Raw genomic sequence first — 23,829 nt, forward strand, 5'->3', positions numbered from 1 at the left:
ATTTAACAACAAGTTTAAAATGTGGCCTCTTTGAACCTTCACTGACCTATCATGTGGTCTGACTAGGACCCCTAATTTGATCACCTCTAGGACCACAATTTCCCCTTTTCTCTTTCCAACACTTTCACTTAACTCTTAAAGCAATTGTGTGTTGTTTTGTGAAAGAAAAAATGGCCAATATTTCCGTTTTTTTACTACCCATAAAAACATCTCCAAGAAACACTTTTTTTTTTTTTCCCAAAGTTCAGGCTATTTTCTAATTTCAGCATCTTACCTACTTGAAAGCTGTGGTCAACCTAAAATAGAAAGCCTCCCCAGACCCCAAGTTTTGAGCAACAGAATATGGTTCTTTTGGTTGAGATTATCATGTGCATTTATTCATGCTACTCAAGCTTTATCTTCAGAACTTTGAGTAATTTAGATTTATCTCTTTTACAAAGTGTTTTATTAGTTATGCTTCAACCGATGTATCATTACCAGGAAATGTTCTTCCTGTCAGGGTCAGAGTGGGGGATGATTTTATATTATACTGTCCCTGAGCATGTGATTTTTGTCTTGATTCGTTCTAAGTGTCATTTTTTTTCCCTGTGTTTTTGTAAGTACTCTGGCCTCATTCTCCTCCTTTACATTAAAGTGTGAGGTAAAAACTGCCATCCCAGTTCTAGTCATCACTTCTAGAACATTGTCAGAACCCAGACAAATAACATTTAGTCTCAAGAGTACATACAATTGCTATTGCCCTGGTTTGCAGTGAGGGCAGCAACTGTTGAGTTTCTGACTTTTGCTTTTGCTATTGCCCTGGTTTGCAGTGAGGGCAGTGACTGTTGAGTTTCTGACTTTTGCTCCTTAGACATCATTGCCCTAATACTATGCTTATATTTTTGGTAGTTATATATGTTAAGAAATCCTGGTAGGTGCTGTGGGTTAATGCGCTGGACTGTAAGGTCAGTTTGAACTGCAAGAGCAAGCTCGCCAGTTGCTCCTTGGAAACCCCACACGGGGTCACTGTGCGTCAGAATTGACTCAACGACACTTAACAACAATAAAATATATATATGTAAAGGAGTCCTGGTGTGGTGCTGTGGGTTAATGCACTGGACTTCAAGGTCGGTTCTAACCGCAAGGTTGGTGGTTCAAGCTCACTAGCCACTCTTTGGAAACTCTTAGGCAGGGTTGCTATGGGTTGGAACCGACACAACGGCACTTAACAACAAAAGAAGATATATTAAGGTAAATATTTGAGCTAATCTTCTGCACGATTGCAATAGCATAGTGGTTACAAGTCAAGCTGCTAATCTCAAGGTCAGAAGTTCGAAACTGCCAGAGGTTCCACAAGAGAAAAATGAGGCTTTCTGCTCCCATAAAGATTTGCAGCTTCGGAAACCCTGTGCAGGGTCACTATTTGTCATGAGCTACTCCACGGCACACCCCCACCAACAACAACCAGACCTGAGCACAGAAATGGCACTGCTAGCCTCCACTCACCTTTGGGAGAAGCGCCGGTGAGAAGGTGCCACCGAGCCCCAGATGTCACAGCCTGACCCCTCAGGCCCTGACCATGGCTGCAAGCCGCTAGGGGCCACCTCAGCACCTGGCATTCCTCCTGTCAGAGAACGCATTTCCTTCTCCAGCACATGTCAACCGATATCACTCTCACAACCCTGCCTCCCCAGTAAGATTTCTTACCTGGAAATTACACATGTAGTTCTAGATTTTATTTAATTATTCATCACTCAACTTTCTCAGTTACTCCATCAGCAAAATGAAATGAATAACATCTTAACCTTCATGTATATGAAAATGTATATATGAAAGTTGAGGTGTTAGTAATTATTAGTATATATATGTGTGTGTGTGTATGTATGTATGTGTGTATATATGTATATGTACATATATATACACACACATATACATACATACATATATATATATATATATAGGTAAGGAGCTCTGGTAGTGTCAGCAGTTGTAAACTACCAGCGATTCCGTGGGAGAAAGATGAGGCTTTCTGCTCCCATAAAGATTTACAGCCTCGGAAACCCTGTGCAGCGTGACTATGAGTCGGAACTGACTCCACGGTACTTAACAACACATATAGGTGGTGGTGTGCCGTGGCATTAGTTCTGCCTCATAGCAACCCTGCACAGGGTTTCCAAGGCTGATTTTGAGGTTAGCAGCCCTATTCATAACCACTATAGCCCTATACATAACCACTACCAGAGCTCCATACACATACACATGTATATATATGTCTGCACACACACACACATGTATATGCATACACGCACATAATGCACACATTATGTATATGTTGTTAAGTGCCGTCGAGTTGATTCCAACCCATAGCGACCCTGTATAGGGTTTCCAAGGAGCGACTGGTGAGCTTGAACCACCGACCTTGCAGTTCAAAATGACTTTGCATTCTAACACATTAGCCCACAGCACCACACCAGGACTCCATATATGTATATACACACATAAAACACACATATATGTATATATATACACATAATACACACACACACACATATGTATTTGGTTTTGCTAAGTGCCATCAAGTCGGTTCTGACTTACAGTGACCTTATATAGAGTTTCCGAGGAGCAGCTGGTGTGTTTGAACTTTGAACTGCCAACCTTGTGGTTCTCAGGCCAATGCTGATCCTATAGTGCCACAGCAATATAGAGATGTGTGTGTGTGTGTGTGTGTGTGTGTGTGTTTATATACACATACACGTATATATAAGGGGGGTGTACATAAAGAGAGAAAGACTCCTGGTGTGGTGGCTGTAGAATCAGCACTGGACCGCAGGGTCAGTTTGAGTTGCAAGGTCAGTGGTTCAAACTCACCAGCCACTCCTCAGAAACCTTATACGGGGTCACTATAAGTTGGAACTGACTCTACAGCACTTAATAACAACAAAAACATATATATAGACCAGGAAGGAGTCTATATGTGTATAAAAAGAATCCTGGTGTGGGATCAGCACTGGACTGCGAACCACAAGGTTGGCAGTTCAAACCTACCAGCTACTCCTCAGAAACCCTATACAGGGTTGCTTTGAGTCAGAATCGACTTGATGGCACTTAGCAACAACAACAACAACATATAGAGCTCCTCAAAAGGAAAAAAACCAATGTACTTATTTATACACCATATTAAAGGACAGATATAAAAGCTAAGGATGTATTTCAGATTGCTGACATCGTCGTTAAGTGCTGTTGAAACAATTGTGATTCATAACTCTGTAGAGTTTCCAAGGATTAGACCTTTTGGTTAGCAGTCCAGTGGTTATTGTATAGTGCCACATTTAGGATTGGCAAATGGAGCTTTAAAGAGTGTATTATAGTTCATGGTCTCTGTTTCAAGCTTCCTAAAGCTTGCATGACATTATGGGTACAGATTCTCCTTACCATCATCACTACTAATGTTCATAGTTTGACATTACAGTAGAATTTCCCCGCTTGTACAGAGAAGGAATCATACGTGTGTGCAGCTAATTCTAGAAAGCATTCCGGAATGCTATTCCACTCCAGAATGAAAGTCGTTGGTTTGGAGTTGCATTAAGGTGGCATTTGTTGTGTTTTTTTCTTTGTGCACAATGCTGGTAGTGGCTGCTCTGAAGTGAGCACTGTGAGGAGCAGTACCTACACCTGCATTACCTGCGCTAGTCCTCATGTTAACATCACAGCACAGGCACGATTATTATTGGACTCACTGTATAGATGAGAGGACTGAGGCGCATGGTGGTGTTGCCCAGAGACACAGGTTGTTATTGGTGTCAGCACCACTGAGTCAGTTCCAACTCATAGCAACCCTGTACAACGTTTCCAAGGAGCGACTGGTGGGTTTGAACTGCTGACCTTGCAGTTAGCAGTCCAGTGCTTATCCTACAGCACCACACCAGGGCTGCAGAAGTCACAGGTAGCAGGTATTAAAATTGGGGTTTGATGCAAGATAATCTGACTTCAGACCTGTGTGCTCTAAAATCTTAAGTGTGTCTACCTGCCTCTTGGTGAATTAATGCAACACCATGCTGAAACCCTGTGTTTTGCCCAATGTTTAACTTGCTTTACAGAGTCAGTTCCAGTATGCCTTTTATAAGCTTTGGTAAGCATCATTTTTTTGTCCTCTGTGATTTGTTTATTTATGTGACTGTAGTTTTGTAGGAGTTCTGGTGTGGCACTGCAGGGTAATGCACTGGATCTCAAAATCGGTTGGAATCACAAGGCTGGTGGTTCAAGCCCACCAGCTGCTCCTCAGAAACCGTATACAGGGTTGCTATGAGTTGGATCAACTGGATGCCACTTAACAACAACAACAACAACAACAACAACAATAACTTTGTATGGGCATATGTAGGAAGAAATGAAAGGGCATTTTAAATTTCATTTTGAGTCACACTGACCAGCTGTTACAGAAAGCATCAACAGTAAAGAGATGTGAAATTGATGAAAGGAAAATCAACAAAATTCACCTTTGGTTTTCTTTGACCTGTAAGAAAATAGTGCTTTCACCATCTGGTCCCCAAAGGAAATGACTGCGGTGCTATTCTCTGTTTCTCCTTAGACAGCCCTGAGCAGGAGGATGGCCTACAGAAATACCAGTGGGGGAGATGGGTTGGCTTCATTTCCACTAAATGCCTGTTCCCTCCCCCATCTTGATTTCAGGTGTCAGAAACTATTTAAAAGAAGCATTGGTGAATATTATTGCGGTACACGCTGAGGTAAGCTGTCATTACATGTTCCTAAGAGACAGGTAACTGAAAGGAAGAGGCAAATTTGATGCTTTTCATGATGGTATTTGCTCCCTTCACACTGCATCTTGGATTTAAATACAACACAGTTGTATCCTGCATGCAGGATGTGTTTCTATTTTGTTTTACTTTTATGACTATGAGATTCTTCTCTTGAAGTTGTAAATCTTGCTCTCATAATTAAAACTACATGTATTAATATTGAGAAGACAAAGAGAAAAGAGATGGAAAGGATGTTTTTCTATCTTGAAAAATCAATTAACCTCTGCTTTTAGCCAGTGTACAAATCAGTGTTGTGGAGACATGGTCTTTTGTGGTGGTTGGACTTCCAGAAACTTCGAAGCTTCTTAGAAAGATAGATTCAAAAAGAGCAGGCTGAAGTTAGGAAGCAAATGCATGATTTCCTGTCAGTGGTGACTTGGGTTAATAGAGCAGTTGGTGCTTCTAGTTCACACTGAAGCCTGCCCTGACTTAGGAGTACCCTGAGGCTCACGCTGACATCCCCAGTCAGCACCCTGGTTAGGCGGACTCTTCTGTGGAACATCAAAAGAAGAGACCACAGCTACCACTGTCAGGACCAGCTATGACTACCTGCTTTCATTCAGTAATTTTACGAGTTATTACTCACTGCTCTGCCAATACGGTACAGTTGGTTCTTGCTCACAGACTGATGGGGGGGCCAGATAAAATCGAACCAAGCAAAGAGTTACCTCTAGATAAATTTCACCTTCACTCTAGTGCCTCTGAAACCATATGCATTCACTACAGGTGTGTTTGTATTTATACCACCCCATGTACCCCATACTATCAGAGGCCAGCCAGGTCAGCTGTTTCAAAAAAAGAAGAAATTAAGGTCAAAACAAGAGAGTCACCAAAGAAAACCAAGAGAGTGCTATCTGGTTCCTGAATTTGGCTGTAAGTTTGCAGTAGCTAGTACAGAAAGAGAAATACAGTATGTTATAATTTCAGTTCTTAGTAAAGGGAAATAGGGTTTTACTCAGACAAGAATTTATCATAATGATCATTTTATAGCAAGTAATGTGGTGTGGGGGTTTAGGATAAGCCCTGAACTGCAAGGTTGGTTTTAACCACAAGGTCTGTGGTTCAAACCCACCAGCCGTTCCTTGTAAACCCTGTACAGGGTCGCTATGAGTCGGAACTGACTCAACAGCACTTAACAACAACGATATATTTTCAATCACATTTTTATCAAAGGCATAAAATGCAATTTTTGTATTAGCTGCTTATTAAATTCAAGTATAAAGTTCAATCAGCAATTAGCAAAAGCATCTCTATGGTAGGTGGACAGGCGGTAGTGAGAGGAACTGAGAAATACGAAATAAGTCCAAAAAGTATTGCTACTAGGGTGTCAGTTCTTACATGTATGAGTTTATTTCAATGAACACATGGTTAAACATGTCTCTGTAACCAGTGGATGTCTGCAGACAGGTTCTATCAGTAATGCACTAGTCTTACTCTCATGGGGTGGGGGTTCCTTCAGAGCAAAAGTCCAGTAGAACAGTGGCTTTGTAGGGGATCAGTGAGGCCTTTTTAAGTCAGAGAGATCAACTCAAGGCTATGGTGACTATTTGGGGGGTGGGGGGTGGGAAGGGATTTATTTTAAGTAGTCTCATACGTGTGTGAAAGTTGGACAGTGAATAAGGAACCATAGAAGAATTGATGGATTGAAGTTTTGGTGTGGACTCTAGAAGAACAAACCAATGTGTGTTGGAAGAAGTAGAGCCAGAATGCTCCTTAGAGGCCACAATGGCCAGGCTTCATCTTCAGACGTACTGTCAGGAGGGCCTAGTCCTGGAGAAGGATATCTTGTTTGATAAAGTGGAAGGTCGGAGAAAAGCAGAAGATGCCTCCAAGAACCACGTGGGAGCCTATGTATGATGTTCTCTGGTTTCACAAGGGAGAAAGAGAATCCACCTCAGCCCAAGGCTGATTCTTACAAAGCGGAGCTCTGACATGCTTCCACCCTACAACCTTCTCTACCCTGTTCTGACACCTACCATTTCTACTTCACATCTGGGCTCAATAAACCACTGCAACCGTCATACAGAACTCATGACAGTACTCATATTATGGGGTTTATTAGGGAAGTGAGCAGGGTACAATTCAATATCAAAACCAACTCAGGATGCAGCAGTTCTCCAGTCAGGAACGCCTCTTGTCTGCCACACTGCAGGCACCCCTCACTCTTGTCTTCAGCCTCTCAGCCACAAGGTCCTCGGCCTCTGCCCTGCTCTGGCAAGTGTCACAAAGCTCCTTTAGCAGTCTGTGAATGCCCAACAGGCACTTTCTGTGAGTCGGTCTCCTGCCCAAAGGCACTCAGCTGTACTCAGTGCCTGGGCCTAAAACCCTAAGCTGCTCTGTCTCCGTCACACCGCCTCGGCCTTCATCTCTGCCATTGCTTTTCTTCATGTTTCTTCTTTCTTGATGGTCCTGGAATCTTCCTTCTCTGTTTCTGAGATAGCTCCTTTCAAACTAGCTGGAGGGCAAAACTAAACAGGCCCAGCCTTAGAGTCCTGTAGACCTTATTTACATGGTCCCATTCAATCACTGGATAGTGAACAATTGTGTATCATTGGACAGTGAATTAAGAAGACTGGAGAAGAATTGATGTTTTTACATTATGGGGTTGGAGGAGAATATTGAAAGTGCCATGGGCTGCCAAAAGAACCAACAGATCTGTGTTGGAAGAAGTGCAGCCAGAGTGCTCCTTGGAGACCAGGATGGCCAGACTTCGTCTCTCATACTTCAGACATATTGTCAGGAGGGACCAGTCTCTGGAGAAGGATATCATGTTTGGTAAGGTGAAGGGTTGGGAAAAAAGAGGAAAACCCCCAGTGAGATGGATTGGCTAAGAGGCAGCATCAATGGGATCAAACAAAACAAAGATGGTGAGGTTGTCCCAGGACTGGGCAGTGTTTCATTCTGTTGTGCTTAGGGTCGCTATGAGTTGGTACTGACTCAGTGGCACCTAACAATGACAACCCAATCACTTGGTAGGAATTAAGAAGACTTTGGATAGAAAAGCCATATCAAGAAAATTCAAGGCACCACAACCCCCAACGAGATAGATTGGCACACTGGCAGCAGCGGTGGGCTTAAGCATAACAACAATTGTGAGGTTGGTGCAGGACTAGGGAGTGTTTCATTCTGTTCTGCATAAGGTTGCTTTGCAATGGAACTGACCTGACAACATCTAACAGCAACAGTCTGATAGATTTTCTCAAAGAACAGAGAGAGCTTTTTATAAAGAAGTTTTAAGGATATTGAAAACTGCGTTGGTGAGGAAAAGGCCAGGAAATCTCCCTGAGGAATGTGTTTACATCATGATAACACACGTGCTCATTCTTCAAGAGTAACAAGGGCTTTCCTGTGAGAATCTCCCTGGGAAATCTTACCCCTACAACCTGGTCCTGCCCCTTCAGACGTCATTTTGTTTCCAAAATGCAAAGAACACTGAGATGGGATACAATTTGAGTCTCTCAGAGATACTAAAACTCCCATTTTGACATGGTACAGATCAAAGCGCGTTCTACAGGGAAGGGTTAAAGCGATGGAAACACTACTTTCAAAGTGTATAGACCTAGATGGTGAGAAACAATTGCTTCATATTTTGAGTTTTTGTTTTATAAAGATGTCTGTGATTTTGTAGCAGTCCTTTTATTCTTACCCTTATATGTGCTGGTGATGTTGTCATGTGCTGTCAAGTCAGCTTCATAGTGACCCTATGTAGAGTTTCCGAGACACAGCTGGTATGTTTGAACCTCCAACCTTCTGCTTAGCAGTCATTGCTTATCCTTTAGCACCTCACCGGGACTCCCGTCCTTGTATATACTATGTCCCACGTGTTCTTAACTTGTCAAAATCTATTTGAACATTTGAGTTATGTATAGCCTGGTGCAAGGGTTGAATGATAGTGACAATATGAAATAAAACTAGAAAGAAAGTATCATTTAATTTTAAACGAAGAGAGTAAAATGTTGCATGTGATTATCTAATACAATAACACCTAGTTTAGCTATTGAAGTCCTTGGTGTGCCACCACAGAATCAGCACTGGACTGCGAACCACAAGATGGATGGCTCAAACCCAGAGCTGCTCCTTGGAAACCCTATACAGGATCACTGTGAGTCAGAACTGACTCAATGGCACTTAACAACGACTAGAGTTTGGATATGTCAAACCTTACAAAATTTATCCTTAAGAGCATGATTTTTGTCATGGATCGCTTAATACGGTGAGAAATGTTGTCCATACTGACAAATGCTCAAGTAATCCAATCTGTACTCATTTTAGCAAGAGTGAGGTTTTCTTTATTCGATTTTGCAAGACACGGCAGACATGCCGCATGGCCAGCCTGCAAACAGTTTTATTCCCCTGTCCCGAAAAAGCCCTACCTCCAGTTTCAGTACCCTATTTACAATCCCATGGAACGTCCCATTTCCCCTCCCCCCAGAGAAGCCAAAATGGCTCACCCATGGTCTTAATGGCTGTATTCTTATTTAAAGTTCCTAGTCCTAGGACAGATTTCTTTCCTCCTTTCCCCCAATTCATCCTGCTTACCTATCCCTGGGTGTGAATCAACAATCTGCCTGGTCTAGCAATCTCTTGAGTCTTTATATTCCTGAAGATGGCCCATGCCCAAAAGAGTTATTTCTCACAATACTATTAGTATAAGGGGGCTTCAAAAACTTCATGGAAAAGTGAGATTCAGAGCTAATGGAATTCTGCATGAACTTTTGAAGCCTTCTTGTCTAAGTCTTTTCTCCCCCTTTCACTCATCATTTTGGTCCTTTAACAGTAATGGCAGGCATGTGGGTTATTTTGTTCTGTGTGTTCTTTTGTTATTAACGAATTAAAATGAGAAGAAGGCCCCATAATGCATCATTTCTTCTTTAAACCTCTGAGCAGGTGTTCGCTATTTCCAAGGAACTGGTGCCTCGGGTCCTGTCCAGAGTGGTCGAATCTGTATCTGAAGAGCTCAGCCGACTGATGCAGTGCGTCTCATCATTCAGCAGAAATGGGGCCTTACAGGTATCCCAGCATTCACTGCCACACAAACCCTCTGTTTTTATTTCGAACATACAAGTCTGGTTTCAGTCATCATTCTTACCACATACAGACAGGTTCCATTCATTTCACTGTTTTATAGACCTATAAGTTGGAGATCGCTATTGTAAAATTTCTTGCATAAACTGTATCCATAATGCATTACCAACAAATCCCTGAGTTTCTGCTTCTGTAAGACTTTAATAGCCCTCTTATGAAATTATCTGAAGCAGAGCCTTCCTAAGGTATTATGATTTTTCTTTTGTCCTCACTGAATTTAATTTCACTAGAAATATTTAACAGTTTTCTTTTATTTCAGTTTTTCTAATATATTCCATCAGCTTGCATAGATAATGAATAACTGTCTCTTGGCACTCATTTTCCATCAGCTTGTTGCTGTTGTTATTAAGTGCTGTCAAGTCAGTTTTGACTCTTTACAACCCTAAATAGAGTTTCTAAGGCTTTAAATCTTTGCGGTAGCAGAAAACCTCAGCTTTCTGGAGTGACTAGTGGGATCGAATCTCCGGCTTTGTGGTACACAATCCAGTGCTTACTCCATCAGCTTACACACTAGTTATTTAAAATAATTAAAGTAGCAACTATAAATATTCTGTAAACCAAATAATTCTTTGTATGCAAGCAGACTAGCTGTGAGTTTTCAGTGGTCTGGAAGCCCTGCAAGTATGTTTCTAAAAGGCAGCATTGCTTTGATTTCAGTAATGGCTACAAGACCTCCTCTCTCAGGTCAGTTCCTCCCCGAGAGCAATTGCAAATCCTGAGTATGTTGTAAAGCAATACCTGACCAAATGAAGAATGAGGATTGGTGGAAATGAAGTGATGACGCTTGTGAGTTCCTTACATTTCACGAATTTTCTTAGGAAAGTTGGTCCCAAGGTGACTAAGACTTCACAAGAAAACCTGCTGTCTTTCTGGCTTGAATTCGAGGCTCAGCACCACTCCAGCTGCTGGGGGAAAAAAAAGCGTGGGGAGTTATCCCAGAGAGTATAAAGCAAAAGGCTCAATTGCTCGTAAACACTGCCGAAAACTCTGCTTGACTTATAAACTACATGTTCATGTTCAAACATCATTATAAGCAGCTCAACTAAGGCTCAAAGGACTGAAGTAAGAATCGAAATGCTGTCCAAGACACCAAGTTTTCATTTTGAGCCCAAATAAGTTGTTTTCTTAAACAAAATAAAAATCAACACTCTTTAAAAGCATCGTACAGAATATAGAGTCTCCATGACATATACTATTCACAATGTCCAGGATACAAGCAAAACTTAATTGATAGGTACAAACAAAACAAAATAGGGAGCATGACCCAGTCTCAATAGGAGACAGAATCCAGCCTCAAAATGGCCCAGTTATTCACACTGTTTTAAAGCCACTGTGTTTGATGATGTAAAAGAGAATATATATGTTCATGATGAAGGAATGGATACAGAGCTGAGCAGGGTGAACCACAAGGTCGGCATCAAACTCACCAGGTGCTCCTCGGAAACCTTATACAGGGTCACTCTGAGTCAAAACTGACTGGAAACCTTATACAGGGTCACTCTGAGTCAAAACTGACTGAAACCCACTTAACAACAACAACAACAACAGCAGCAAACTAAATGGAAGTTTGAGAACAGAAAATTCAATATATATTATATTTTAAATCTGGATGATAATAACAGAATGTAGATGATTAAGGAAAAAACTCAGTGAACTTGAAGACATCTCAGTAAAAATAACCCAATTTGAAGGCAGAGAAAAAAATTACTGGGAAAAAAAAAAAAGGGACAGAGCTTCAGGGACCCATGGGACAATATTAGATTCCCAGAAAAGTGAGCAAGAAATAGGAGGGGAAAAATTGTTTGCAATGTCATGTTTCAAATTTTCCCAAGTTGATGAGTGATACAGTTTATAGATACAGAGGGACCCTGGTGGCAGAGTACCTTATACATTGAGCTGCTAACCAAGCAGTCTGTGGTTCTAATCCACCAGCTGCTCTGCAGGCGAAAGTATTGTGATGTCTGCAATTTACTTTGAAATGTATCCAAAAAAATAGAGACATCAGTGAGGGGTAGGAGATAAATGTCTGTATGAAATGAAACAAGTACAATAAAGTACGCATAGTAGAATCTACATATTAAGTATACGGTTTGTTATGGATTGAACTGCTGTATCCTTCCAATAGATATATTTAAGTCCTAACCCCTGGCATCTGCTAACAGTCCTTATTTGTATAGATTCTTTGAAGGTGTTATCAGTTAACTTGAGGTCATACTGAGATAGAGTCCTAATCTAATTTAGATGGTGAGGAGATACACAAAAAGACAGAGGAGGGAAGACAGCCAGGTGACATGGGAATTATGCTGTGGGCTCCAAGCAAAAGAAATCTTGTTCTAGAAATGATCTTCTCAAACCTTGAGAGTCAGTCCCTGACTTTAGACTGTTAACCTCCCAGATTGTGAGACAATCAATGTATGTTGTTTAAATCCACCCACCTTGCAGCACTTCGTTTGAACAGCCCTAAGAAAGTAATACGGATGGGCCACTGGAAAATTCTTTCAAATTTTCTGTAAGCTTAAAAAGTTTCACAATGAATGTTGGTAAAAATAACAAATATTTTATTATGTTTTGGGGAAAGTTTACATAGCAAATTAAGTACCTATCTAACAATTTCTCTGCATAGAGTCCTGGTGTGGCACTGTAGGATATGCAAGATCAGTTTGAACTGCAAGGTTGGCAGTTCCAGTCTACCAGCCGCTCCTTGGAAACCCTATACAGGGTCGCTGTGAGTCAGAACTGACTCGAAAGAACTCAACAACAACATGCATAGTGTTCCATTATTGTACCTTTCAGCTCTGTTCGTTTCCTTTTTATAATTCAGTCATATTATTGAGTCTTTAGTTTATGTATCATTTTCTTGGTTTCTTTTAGATCTTTGACCAGGTTTTCCGTTAGCTCTTTGAGCATATTTGTTGCTGTTGCTTTAAAGCCTTTGTCTTGCCTCCCAGAGGGAGGTTTCTGTTGCTCTATTTTGTTCTTTTGAATGAGCTGTTAGTTTTCTGCTTCTTTGAATGCATGTCATTTTTTGTTGGAAATGGGTCGTTGGAACTTTGGAAAACAGGTTCCCTCCATCCTCCATTGCTAGCTCTTAATTTGGTTTTGTTCGCTTGTGTTGTTGAAGGCTGTTATAGTACATTTGTTTAATGACTTTCCCTTGCTAATTTTACAAAGATTGCTTTTCTGTCATGCATCAACACTGAAGTCTGGTTTTTAGCTTGTGTTCATCTAGTATCTTAATAGAGTGTTCCTTGAACTAAAAAGGGCCAAAAAAACCTCTTTGCAAACTGGCCACGTTTTAGGGCCCTTGGACATGGAGCACATTAACACCTAAGGGTCAACCTGCAGTAGAAAACATAGGTTCTCCTTGGGTATTTTCTAAGTATGCCTCTTGTGCTTGTAAACATACATGTGGCTTTCCTAATTTCCAGTATACATGGTACTTTTGAAAACCATAATTTCCCAAAGAAACTTCCTCCCTCGTCTCCTTCTGGGTGGTCATGGTGTGACTTAATTGAACCATGCTTAGCCCAGGCAGTTGCATCTTTTGGACGTTGCATGTGAACGCTCTTCCCTGAGAGAAGTCTGAGACAGGCCAAGCCAAGATGAGCATCTTGCACAAGTCCTTCATGCCACCACAGACAGGTTAGAATGAATAACAGGGTGATTTTGTTAAGTGCTGTCCAGTCATTTCCACTCACAGTGACCCTATGTAGGGGTTCCAAGGAGCAGCAGAGGGGTCTCAGTCCAGTGCTGATCCTACAGTAACGGCTCACAAATAGTTGGTGAGTAAAGTCTGCTTTGCTACTTCTGGACCCTGAGATCAGCCTCCCATCACATCTTAAAGGCAACACTGGCCCTGGGAAGAGATGGGGCATAACATACCAAAGGCATTCAGTTGGTTGCCATCATTGTTTCCTTGACTCAGGGTTCACTTAGTTGCTGTGACAATTGTCCGTAGTTCTGTCAGTTTCTATTGTTCGCTTGTTTGTTTGGGGGGCGTTGTTGTTATTTGTTGGTGTCTGTTGCAGACAGGTGTGTAGGCCTGTTTACGCCGTCATCTTGGTCTGGGACTCCCTTTTTGATTATAGCCACACTAGTATCTTAGAAGACCTTACTTTGGTTTTTATTTGTACTTCTCCGATGACCATTGAGGAGTCCCTGGGTGGTGTAGATGGTTAGGTGCTCAACTCCAAGCTAAAAGGTTGGGGGTTTGAACACACCTTGGAAGACGGGCCTGGAATGCAGGTCACAGCCTTAGAAACCCTATGAAGCAGGTTCTTCTCTGACACATGGTGTTCTCCATTAAGTCAGAAGTGACCTGATAGCTACTGGCCACAGTAGCCAGAGATGTAGAGCTGGTTTTCATGTGCTTACTACATTTGTATATCTCCCTTGGTGAGCGGTCAGTTCCATTCACTGGTCCAGTTTTAAAGTGGGTTCATTATCTTTTTAACTATTGAGTTATACGTGACCTTTATGTATTCAGGATACAAGACCCTTATCAGATATGTGATTTGTAACATTTCTGTCCCCTTCTTCAAGTTGTCTTCACACTTTCATGATGCTATCTTTCTGCAGCACAGAGTTTAAATTTTGAAGCCCAATTATTATTTTTCTTTTATTATTTATGGTTTGAAGGCTTTGCTTGGTCCACAGTAAAGATCCACTCCTGTTTTTTCCTCAGATTTTTACAGATTTATCTCTTACATTTGGGCCTGTGATCCATTTTGAGTTTGTGTATGTATGTGTTTAAGGGCTCCAGCTGTATTCTGTTACATGTGGATATCCAGTTGTTCCAACACCATTCGTTGAAAAGACTCTTCTTTTCCCATGAAATTGTTTGGGCACTGTCTTAGTTATCAAGTGCTGCTATCACAAATACATAATAAAGCACAAGACCACAAGGTCAGTTTGAACCACAGGGCAGCGGTTCAAACTCACCAGCTGCTCCTTGGAAATGCTGTACAGGGTCGCTATGAGTATAAACCAACTTGACGACACTTAACAATAACAAACTGGGCGGGGAAAATGTTTCCCACAGTTTAAGAGCCTAAAAGGAACAGCTGGTGGGTTTGAACTGCCGACCTTGTGCTTCACGGTCCTGTGCTGATCCTACAGCACCACACAGGAATCCTTGTCAAATGAACGTTTAAATTCTTTTCCATTGGTTTAGTCTGTCCATATGTCGAAATCACACAATCTTCACTACTGTAGGACCAAGTTGTAAATTGGGATGTGAGAGTCCTCCCATTTGGTTGTTTTTCAGGGTTGGTCTGACTCTCCTGAATCCTTTGTATTCCCATGTGAATTTTATGCCTGACTTGTCACTTCTGCAGAAATACCAGCCGAGCTTCTGATAGCTGTGGTCTTGAATCTCTAGAACTTCAGCTTATGTTTGAAGATCAGAGTCCGTGTGTGTGGCTGGTCATAGGTGTGAGTGTACAAGCCCACAGAGAGTGCTGTACGAGAGCAAATTCCCTCAGATCAGTTCTTCAGGGGCTCTCTCCTTCTACTGCCAGACCAGTAAACACAGTAGTAGTTGGATAATGGGGGTCCTGGTGTGGTGCTGTGGGTTCATGCACTGGACTTCAAGGTCAGTATGAACTGCAAGGTTGGCAGTTCAAACTCACCAGTTGCTCCTCAGAAAGCCTATACAGGGTCACTGATAGTCAGAATTGGCTCGAGGGCACTTAACATGAGCAACATACAGTGGGTAATGAATACAGGCCGCTGGAAATCACTCTACGCTTCGTACCACTTGCAGCAAGGTCCCTGGCTCCCTGATTTCACACAGTCACATTTGATGTCTGATCATTTTTGCAGTGATTGTTAAGTGCCGTTGGGTTGATTCCGATTCACAGTGACCCTACCTAGGGTTTCCAAGGAGTGGTTGGTGGATTTGCACTGCTAGCCTTTCGGTTCAAACTGACCTTAGACCCAGTGCTTTATCCTGCGGCACCACAGTCAGCATCAATTTGGCCACTGCCTGTTTCTTTAGACTGTCTCCTGGAGCCTGGTTGTCACTTTATGCTGATTGAAGTCCTGCGCTTACAGCCCAGTTGGAGGCTGTTGGGCCACACTATCGTTTTTAGTTCGTAATGGAAGCAGGGCCTCCAGTTTGTCACTTATGTTCTTTTCTCTTCTTCAGGCAAGGCTTGAAATCTGTGCCTTAAGAGATACTGTGGCCATTTATCTGACACCCGAAAGCAAGTAAGTAAGATGCTAAGTGCTCCTGTTCTCTATGCTACTCTTTGTAAAGACAGTTGATCAAGGGAAATGTTCAGGATTTTCGGAAGTGATTAAGTTTAGGATCATTTTTTTAATGTAAACTCACAGTAAGCCAGGCTCCTCCAACATTGCATGTTTGTAGCACAAAATAAAAGGGGAAAGGTTTAATACACTTTTAAGTTTTCCATTCATTATGGATAAGTCTTAGTCCTCATACATGATGTAGCAACACGTGATGTACTTCCTTAAAAGAAAAAGAAAAAAGTGTGGGGTGGCAGGAGGGAACAGAATGAAGTCTTACTGTGCCCGTAGCAGATTCTGAGAGACAGATTGAGGGTTGTAAATATCAGTGTAAGAGGAAACCTCGTGGTTTGTCTGTAAAATTTTGTAGTGGAAACGATGATAATTTTTAGCTGTTTTGAATGAAAGTACAAGGATTTCTATCACAAAAATATCAGTAGGTGAAGTGAAACAGCACTAACCACTTACTATATAAAACTGTTTACTTCATTGAGAGTATTAACTAGGGAATATTGGGTTTTGTTTGTATTTTGCCTGGGAAGCCATCCATCTACCCATCAACTGTTTAAGGACGCTTTACGTGGTCTCCATGGTGTTCACTTCCAGCATTTGATGACATGGCTTACATCATCGTCCTGATTTTCATCATTACATGGAAGAGACTTGTGCTGTTGTTTTCTAACCAAATGAAACTAGCTTCTCTTTCTTATTCACCGTGGCTTACCAGAACCATTTTCGAATTGTGTCCATTGCTAATTATTGATCCACATCGTTCTCCAATCATCATATTTCTCCCCAATGGACAAAAGATAGAAATGGTAGAAGGTAGAAAGTCCTAGGTCCTTATTGCATGTGTCCACATACTTTGCATAAGTACCTATCTAAGCAAAACTGTTTGGGGAATTAAATGAAAAGTGTGTAGAGTCACTTTCTAAATGTCAAGGCACAGCAAATGAGTGACACCATCCTCCTCCTAATTCTTACCAGCTGTTGGTGCCGAAGTGAAAAAAGAACACATTTCTTTTTCTTAATTCAGAAGAGGGATGCAAGGAATGAAGACATTAAATTTCAGAAATGCTATTGGAACGGGTTAGAACTGTGGCTGTATATATATATATTTTTTTTGGCTTTGAGAATTTAGGGAAAGCTGCCTGTTTGGGTGATTTTGACAAGGTGTTTAGATTAAGGTGGCATAGAATCTGATTCCTGCTCTTACCTAGCTTGTCCCTGGACTGCTTCAGAGCCTCACTTTTCTGATGCTTATAGAAGAGAGAGTGCCACTTTTTGTGTATCTGCAAAGGACGGCATGCATTTTGGGTGAGAGGGGAACAACAGATTCATAATATTAAAGCTTTCTATCTAGAACAAAGTGTGTCTCTCCAAAGTACAGGTAGTTTCTGACTTAACACAAGCCACAGGTAGGACTGCTATCCAAAAGGTCAGCAGTTCAAATTCACCAGCCTCTCTGGGGAAAAGGGTGAGGTTGTCTACTCCCATAAAGATTTACAACCTCAGAAACCCTATCCAGGGCCACTGTGAATTAGAACTGACTCAGCAGCACTGAACCGCAACAACAGAGGCTGCATGAAATCAGGTAATTAATGACATGTAACTTCCTGCCACATCAGGAAAGAGGATAGCCTAGTTAATATTGACAAAGGAGAGCTAAGTGTGCCAACAAGCTCTATTGTGTCCCCATACCCTATCAGAACGACTAAAGACTTGCAGCTATGGTTTTATGACCCTGATGGAATTTTTCAGGTTTTGTGTGTGTGTTGCTGTGACACCTGCCCCTAGTTTGAGAAACGCTAGTCAACAATATATTTCTTGGTAAATTGATGAGATTGTTTTTCAGTACAAAATCAAAACCACATTTCCAAGTCAAGAATAATTGCATGTATTTCTTGCCCTCAGTCAGCCAGTCCTAAAGTTAAGAACTGTTCCTTAGTGAACAATACAAGTGATTACCAAATAATCTAAGATGCTTTTCATTTTAACTGGTAATTGGTTTGATACTTTTGCTTACAACAGCTACATTCAAATTGGTCATTTTTAAATTGACTTCTTTATGCCTTTTTCATGTAAAGAAATGATATTGAATCCTCCATTTACCTGCGGGGTCCTGCTGTGGTGCTGTCAGATAGGCACTCAACCATAAGGTTAGTTGGAGCTACAGGATCGGCAGTTCAAACTGACCAGCTGCTCCTCGAAAACCCCATACAGGGTCGCAATGAGTCGGAACCGACTCGATGGCACTCAACAACACCAACATTTACCTGTGGTTATTATTTTAATAATAGCTAAAACCTGTCCAGATCATATTCAGTTCTAAGATATCAAACTGTAAACCAAGCATTATTGATATGAATGAATGCTGTAAACATCCCTATTTGTGTAAATTTCACAATGTTTTGACGTACTCTTAACCTTTTCAGCTTCCTTTTCTTACCACTGTTTGAATGTAGTCCAGGTATTTGTTGGAAAGACAGACTTTTTCTTTAGTAAGCATCTCACCTGTCATCCTTTCTTTAACCAGCTTCTCCTTGGCTTTTTCAAGTTACGTTTCATTTCCTAGTTTAGTTGTTCTGACTCTATTACAAAGCTTCCATCTAGTAACTGCCCCTTTTACTTTTTCTGTTGTTTTTCACTTTTACTTTTCCTCATATTTACACTTGCTTCATTGCCTCACATTGGTTTTTATGCTTAAGAATATTTTAACGATCTTCTGAATTCGCTTAGAGCTATGCAGTGCTCCGGCCTTCATGCTAACCTTTCTGTCCAGGTCCAGTTTTAAACAAGCTCTGGAAGTCCTGCCTCAACTCTCCAGTGGAGCAGATAAAAAGTAAGTGCTGTGTTTCCTTCCCAGGATCCACTAGGTCATTTTTGTCCCCCAGAAGCACCCTGTGGCAGAATTTTTTTTAATGATTTGGATTTAAGGATGATCATTACTTAACCCTTAATATTACATGTTCTGTTAATGTTACCTTTCCTGGGGGAATATTGAATAACAGAAAAATATGAAACTTTTCTTCTGGGTTTATTGCAACTAAGTAATTAGTTGGTTCCTTGTTTTAAGTGACTAATACAGAAAAATCATTAGAAAGAAAGCTTATTTTGACTCACATGGTAAAATACATTATTTGCTATGCTTTTTTAAAAAGAATATCTAAATTCATGTAAAAGAGACCATCCTAGTAAAATGCAGGATCTGTGTGGCTTTTTACTGATAAAGTTGCATTTAGTAAAACATTTCATGCTCCATAAACTGTAACATTTAAAAAGAAAATACTTGTAGCTATGCATGGTGAGGAAGACACATGGGTTTCATTCATGCTGTAGCCTGTGTTCAAACTCGGGCACTCCTGCTGCATGTATGTGAAGTTTTGAGCTGTGAGAGGCTAGCTGGGCGGACATCATAAGAGTTAGGCTTCCCTCCCAAAAGCACACAGGCATTGTAGACCTTCTGCAGCTAGGGCCACCCACCACCCTTTACGACGTATACCCCCCTCCCCTTGCTTTGTGATGACCACGCCACTGGGTTCTGTGAAGGATTCAAAAGATGCCAGACCTGGCTCCAGGTCTTCAAAGAGCTAGTGGTCTAGTTGGAAAAATAATTAGCACGCTTCTGAAGAATGTAATTAACTGTATCAGGCAGTTCCAAGTTTGTGTTGGATTAAAGACACACCAGAGATGGGCTGCGTAGGAAATAGCAGGAAAGAAGGAGACCTGAACCAAAAGGTGAAGAGGGGCAGCAGACAGGTTCTCTGTGAATTACTACTGGAGTCCTGGGGTGACACTGTGGGTTAATGCGCTGGACTGCAAGGTCAGTGGTTCAAGCTCACCAGCCACTCCTGTACATGGTCGGTAAGAGTCTGAACTAACTCCATGGCACTAAACAACAGTAGCAACTGTGTAGTCTGGATGTGGCACTGTAGGATTAGCACTAGACTGCTAACCTCAAGGTCAGCTGTTCAAACTCATTAGCTGCTCCTTGGAAGTCCTATGCAGGGTTACTACCAACAGCCAGTGTAGTGTGGTTCTTGTTTTCATTTCTAATGAGCAGATGGGTGGGTGTACAAACAAAGCCCATATCTACAAGCTGTGATTTCTTGTTCTTTTCGAGCACTAAATTTCAGCCTCTCTGAATTGGTTCTAAGCCTTATTTATGTCTTGAAAATAAATATGATAAAACATTAAAATAATCACTGTTATTTCACAGCATTGTTAAACAATGTAATTTTTTTTGAGGTACCCCCTAAATGCCTAGTGTGGTAGTCACGTGTGCAGACGTTTATCTTCACGCAGCGCATGCTAGTACATGTGGAACCAGCTCTTGCTGTTCTTAAGAATATGTCCCACCAGGCTGGGAAACACTTGAGCTAGAATGATTTGCCTAGCAGAGTTAGAACTAACCTGCATTCTTTGGTGAGTTTACCACTCTCCGATATTTATTTGTTAAAGATGGAAAAAGAAATTTTAAGGGCATAGAAAAATAGATGAGTGGTTGCTTGGGACTAGAATCTAGGGTCTGGGGAGAGACATTGACTACAAAGGGCAAGGCAAAGGGATTTGGTGATGAAACTGTTCAATCTCCTTATTTTTACCATATGTGCTTACCTATTACACACAGAAAACTCAACACCAAAAACAGTGAAGTTTAGCAAAGAAAAAAGATAGGCCTGAACATTATTAGACTGTTTTAGGGCAGAACCTAATTAACCTGGGTTTAGGATGTAGGAGGGAGATTAGTGGTTTCCTTTTAATTAAATTATCTGATTGACTTCTGTTACTAAGTTGTTGTTAAGTGATGCTGTATAGGGTTTCTAAGGAGCAGCTGGTGAGCTTGAACAACCAATCATGGTTCAAACCGACCTTGCAGTCCAGTGCATTACCCCACAGCGCCATGAGGTTAAGAATCTGTAAATAATAACCTTTTCAACTGCCTTCTAAAAACCAGCCAGGTGGAGTCGCGGTTGAGTAACTGGCAGTGCTAACTGGTTTCTTATGTTCTTAGGCAGCCTTGGTTCTGTCAGCTTGTGACGTGCCCTCTCGTCCCTTACAGGTCCCTGGAGGAGCTTCTGAACAAGTTCAAGAGCAGCATGCATCTGCAGCTCACCTGCTTCCAAGCTGCCTCATCAACGATGATGAAAACATAAATGCCCCACAAAGCAAAAGCAGTCTAGAAAGGAAAGAATGATAATAAAGCTAGTAAAGTTCTTAAATTCCTGAAGATGTTTATGTATAAAACCCTGGCTTTATAGATTTTCCCCCCAATGGCTAGCTTAGAAAAATCTGATATGTGTTTTCTTTTGACCCAAACAACCTTATTTGAAATGCCCAAACAGTATTTGCTTTGTCATCCCTATTGGACAGTGTCCTGTGTGAAATCTCTTCTGAACTCTGTGTCCCTCAGCTCCATGTGGCAGGGAGGCTCTGACATGGCTGTGTTCCCTGCGTACAGCACCGTTTCTCCAGTCTCCAACTTTTCCATCCAGCAGGTTCCAAGACACATGAAGATCTTGATGGGCAGAAAATTACATTTAGACATCCTTGGAGCTCTAACTGCCCTAAACCGTACAGCCGCACTGAAAACCATATTTCATACAAATGGTTGTAATGTTCCTAACTCACGTGAGTTTTTAACAAAAATTTATGATCTGCATTAAAAATGTCCTATGTGAAGTAGATTGTTTTTTGTCCGGTTGTCCATGTAATCCCATTTTTCTTTTATTTTTGCGGTGGTGGTGTGGCAGTGTAAGATAAGCACTGGACTGCTAACTGCAGATTGGCAGCTCAAACCCACCAGTCGCTCCTCAGAAACCCTATACAAGGGTTGCTATGAGTCAGAAGCGACTTGATCGCACTTAACAACAGCAAAACATGATGCATCTTCTCAGTGTGGCGTTTTTGTTCTCACCTCACTCCTAGTTTGCCACTAAACTCTTGTCACACATTTGCCTGTCCTGAGGACCTCAGTGTTACCTGTCAGTACTTGATCATGACGGCTGCAGCCTTCAGGTTTGCCCGTTTCACTGCCTTGACCATCTTCTGGCTCCTTCCAACAGTTTCGCTTGTCCTTTGGTAGATTTTGCTCAATAGCTGAGAGAATGTTAGCATTTGCTGAGACTCAGCCCTGTGCTGCATGTCTCCTGGGACTGGCTGCAGGTCACTGTGACCGCACAACACGACTCCCCCACGTAACACTGTCATACCAAGTTGCTTCAGAAAATTAGGCAATTCTCGGCTTATAGTCTGCTCATTAAGGTTTTCAGATTTTTCTGCAGACATCGTATAATGTCTTCAACAACACCAGTCATTCACAGCACCTTGGAGCCACAGACAGCACCACAATTCCACAGAAGTAAGTGCTGCTCGTTCATCTGGTATACGGAGGGAATTATAGTAACTGGAAAGAAAGTCTTCTTTTACACATGTGTCTTTCCTAAGCATGTAATCGAACATGCTATGAGCTATGCTATAAAGGTTCAGTCCTTGAATGTTGATATGATTTTCAGCAACTACTTCAGAGTATTCAGCCAGTGAAGACTCGGTCTTCAGTACAAGATACAATTTCGTTGACTATTCCTCAGAGTGTCTTTATTTCAACATACCTTTATTAAAGTTTTTACATTCAAAATAAATATTTAAATTTGAGTTTGCTCTGTGTTTGATCACTGGCAGAAAGCATCTATTGGGTGTCCTGCTCATCCCCTATTTGTGCTAGGGGCTCTGGTGGCACAGTGGTTAAGCACTTGACTACTAACTAGAGGTCAGTGGTTCAAACCTGCCAGCCACTTCCTTGGATACATGTGTGACAGTTTGCTTCCATATTGGAAGCCCTATAAGACAGTTGTACTCACTCTATCCCATAGGATTGCTGGAAGTCAGAACCAACTTGCTGGCACTGGGCTTGTTTGCCTTGGTTACCACGTTAGGTGTCTTATCAAATGATCTCCCTTCATCCTCACAACCTTTGACAAGCGTATGAGCCACATGGCCTTATGGCCATTTCATGGATACATAAATTGGGACTAAGGTTAGTAACTAATCTTAAAATGATGTATTCAAGTGCTCAAGCCCATGGGTGTCTGACTCAGGTGTGTCACAGAGTCACTGCACACCCCTTCCTCCCAGGCGAGCACATTTCCCCCTGTCCAACCCCAGTGACTCCCTTGAAGCATCTAAGTGCCAGAGGACAACACCTCTTAGCAACATCTATCCACTGCCATTGGACTCCTGGTATGGCGCTGTCAGATCAGCACTGGACTGCGAACCACAAAGTCGGCAGTTCAAACCCTCCAGTAGCCCCTCAGATACCCCATACAGGATCGCCATGAGTCAGAACCAACTTGAGGGCACTTAACGACAGTCCACTGCCATTGAAGCTGTTCTGGCTCATAGTGACCTGTTTAGGGTTTTTGAGACTAAATCTTTTTAGGAGCAGACAGACAGACTTATCTTACTCCCACGGAGTGGCTGTTGGTTTTGAACTGCTGAGCTTGTAACAACACCTAACCTGCAGTGCCACCAAATCTCCTTTTTAGCAACACAGGAACGGGTTAGAACATAAAAATCCCCTTACTCAAATGAGGTGGTTCAAGGAATACTTTTCCAACAAGTCAATGGGGACTTCTTGGAAAAAGGGGGGATTTCAACAGCTACATGAGTTACTGATGAATTTAGTGGTTAAAAGAAGGCA

General features: G+C 41.7%; 1 protein-coding gene across 1 annotated transcript in view; it reads left to right on the forward strand.

The window, feature by feature from the left end:
* The window catches only part of EXOC2 (exocyst complex component 2), a 260,684-nt gene extending 239,398 nt beyond the window's left edge, over positions 1–21,286 (forward strand). The window contains exons 23-27 of the mRNA XM_006870567.1: positions 4,669–4,724; positions 9,684–9,806; positions 16,030–16,091; positions 18,913–18,972; positions 21,193–21,286. Of these exons, the coding sequence (XP_006870629.1) occupies positions 4,669–4,724; positions 9,684–9,806; positions 16,030–16,091; positions 18,913–18,972; positions 21,193–21,286 (395 nt within the window). The remainder of the gene's footprint in view (positions 1–4,668; positions 4,725–9,683; positions 9,807–16,029; positions 16,092–18,912; positions 18,973–21,192) is intronic.
* Positions 21,287–23,829: the final 2,543 nt, after the last annotated feature.

The sequence above is a fragment of the Chrysochloris asiatica genome, unplaced genomic scaffold (genome assembly GCF_000296735.1).
Source record: "Chrysochloris asiatica unplaced genomic scaffold, ChrAsi1.0 scaffold00144, whole genome shotgun sequence".
In the NCBI taxonomy this organism is placed as follows: domain Eukaryota; kingdom Metazoa; phylum Chordata; class Mammalia; order Afrosoricida; family Chrysochloridae; genus Chrysochloris; species Chrysochloris asiatica.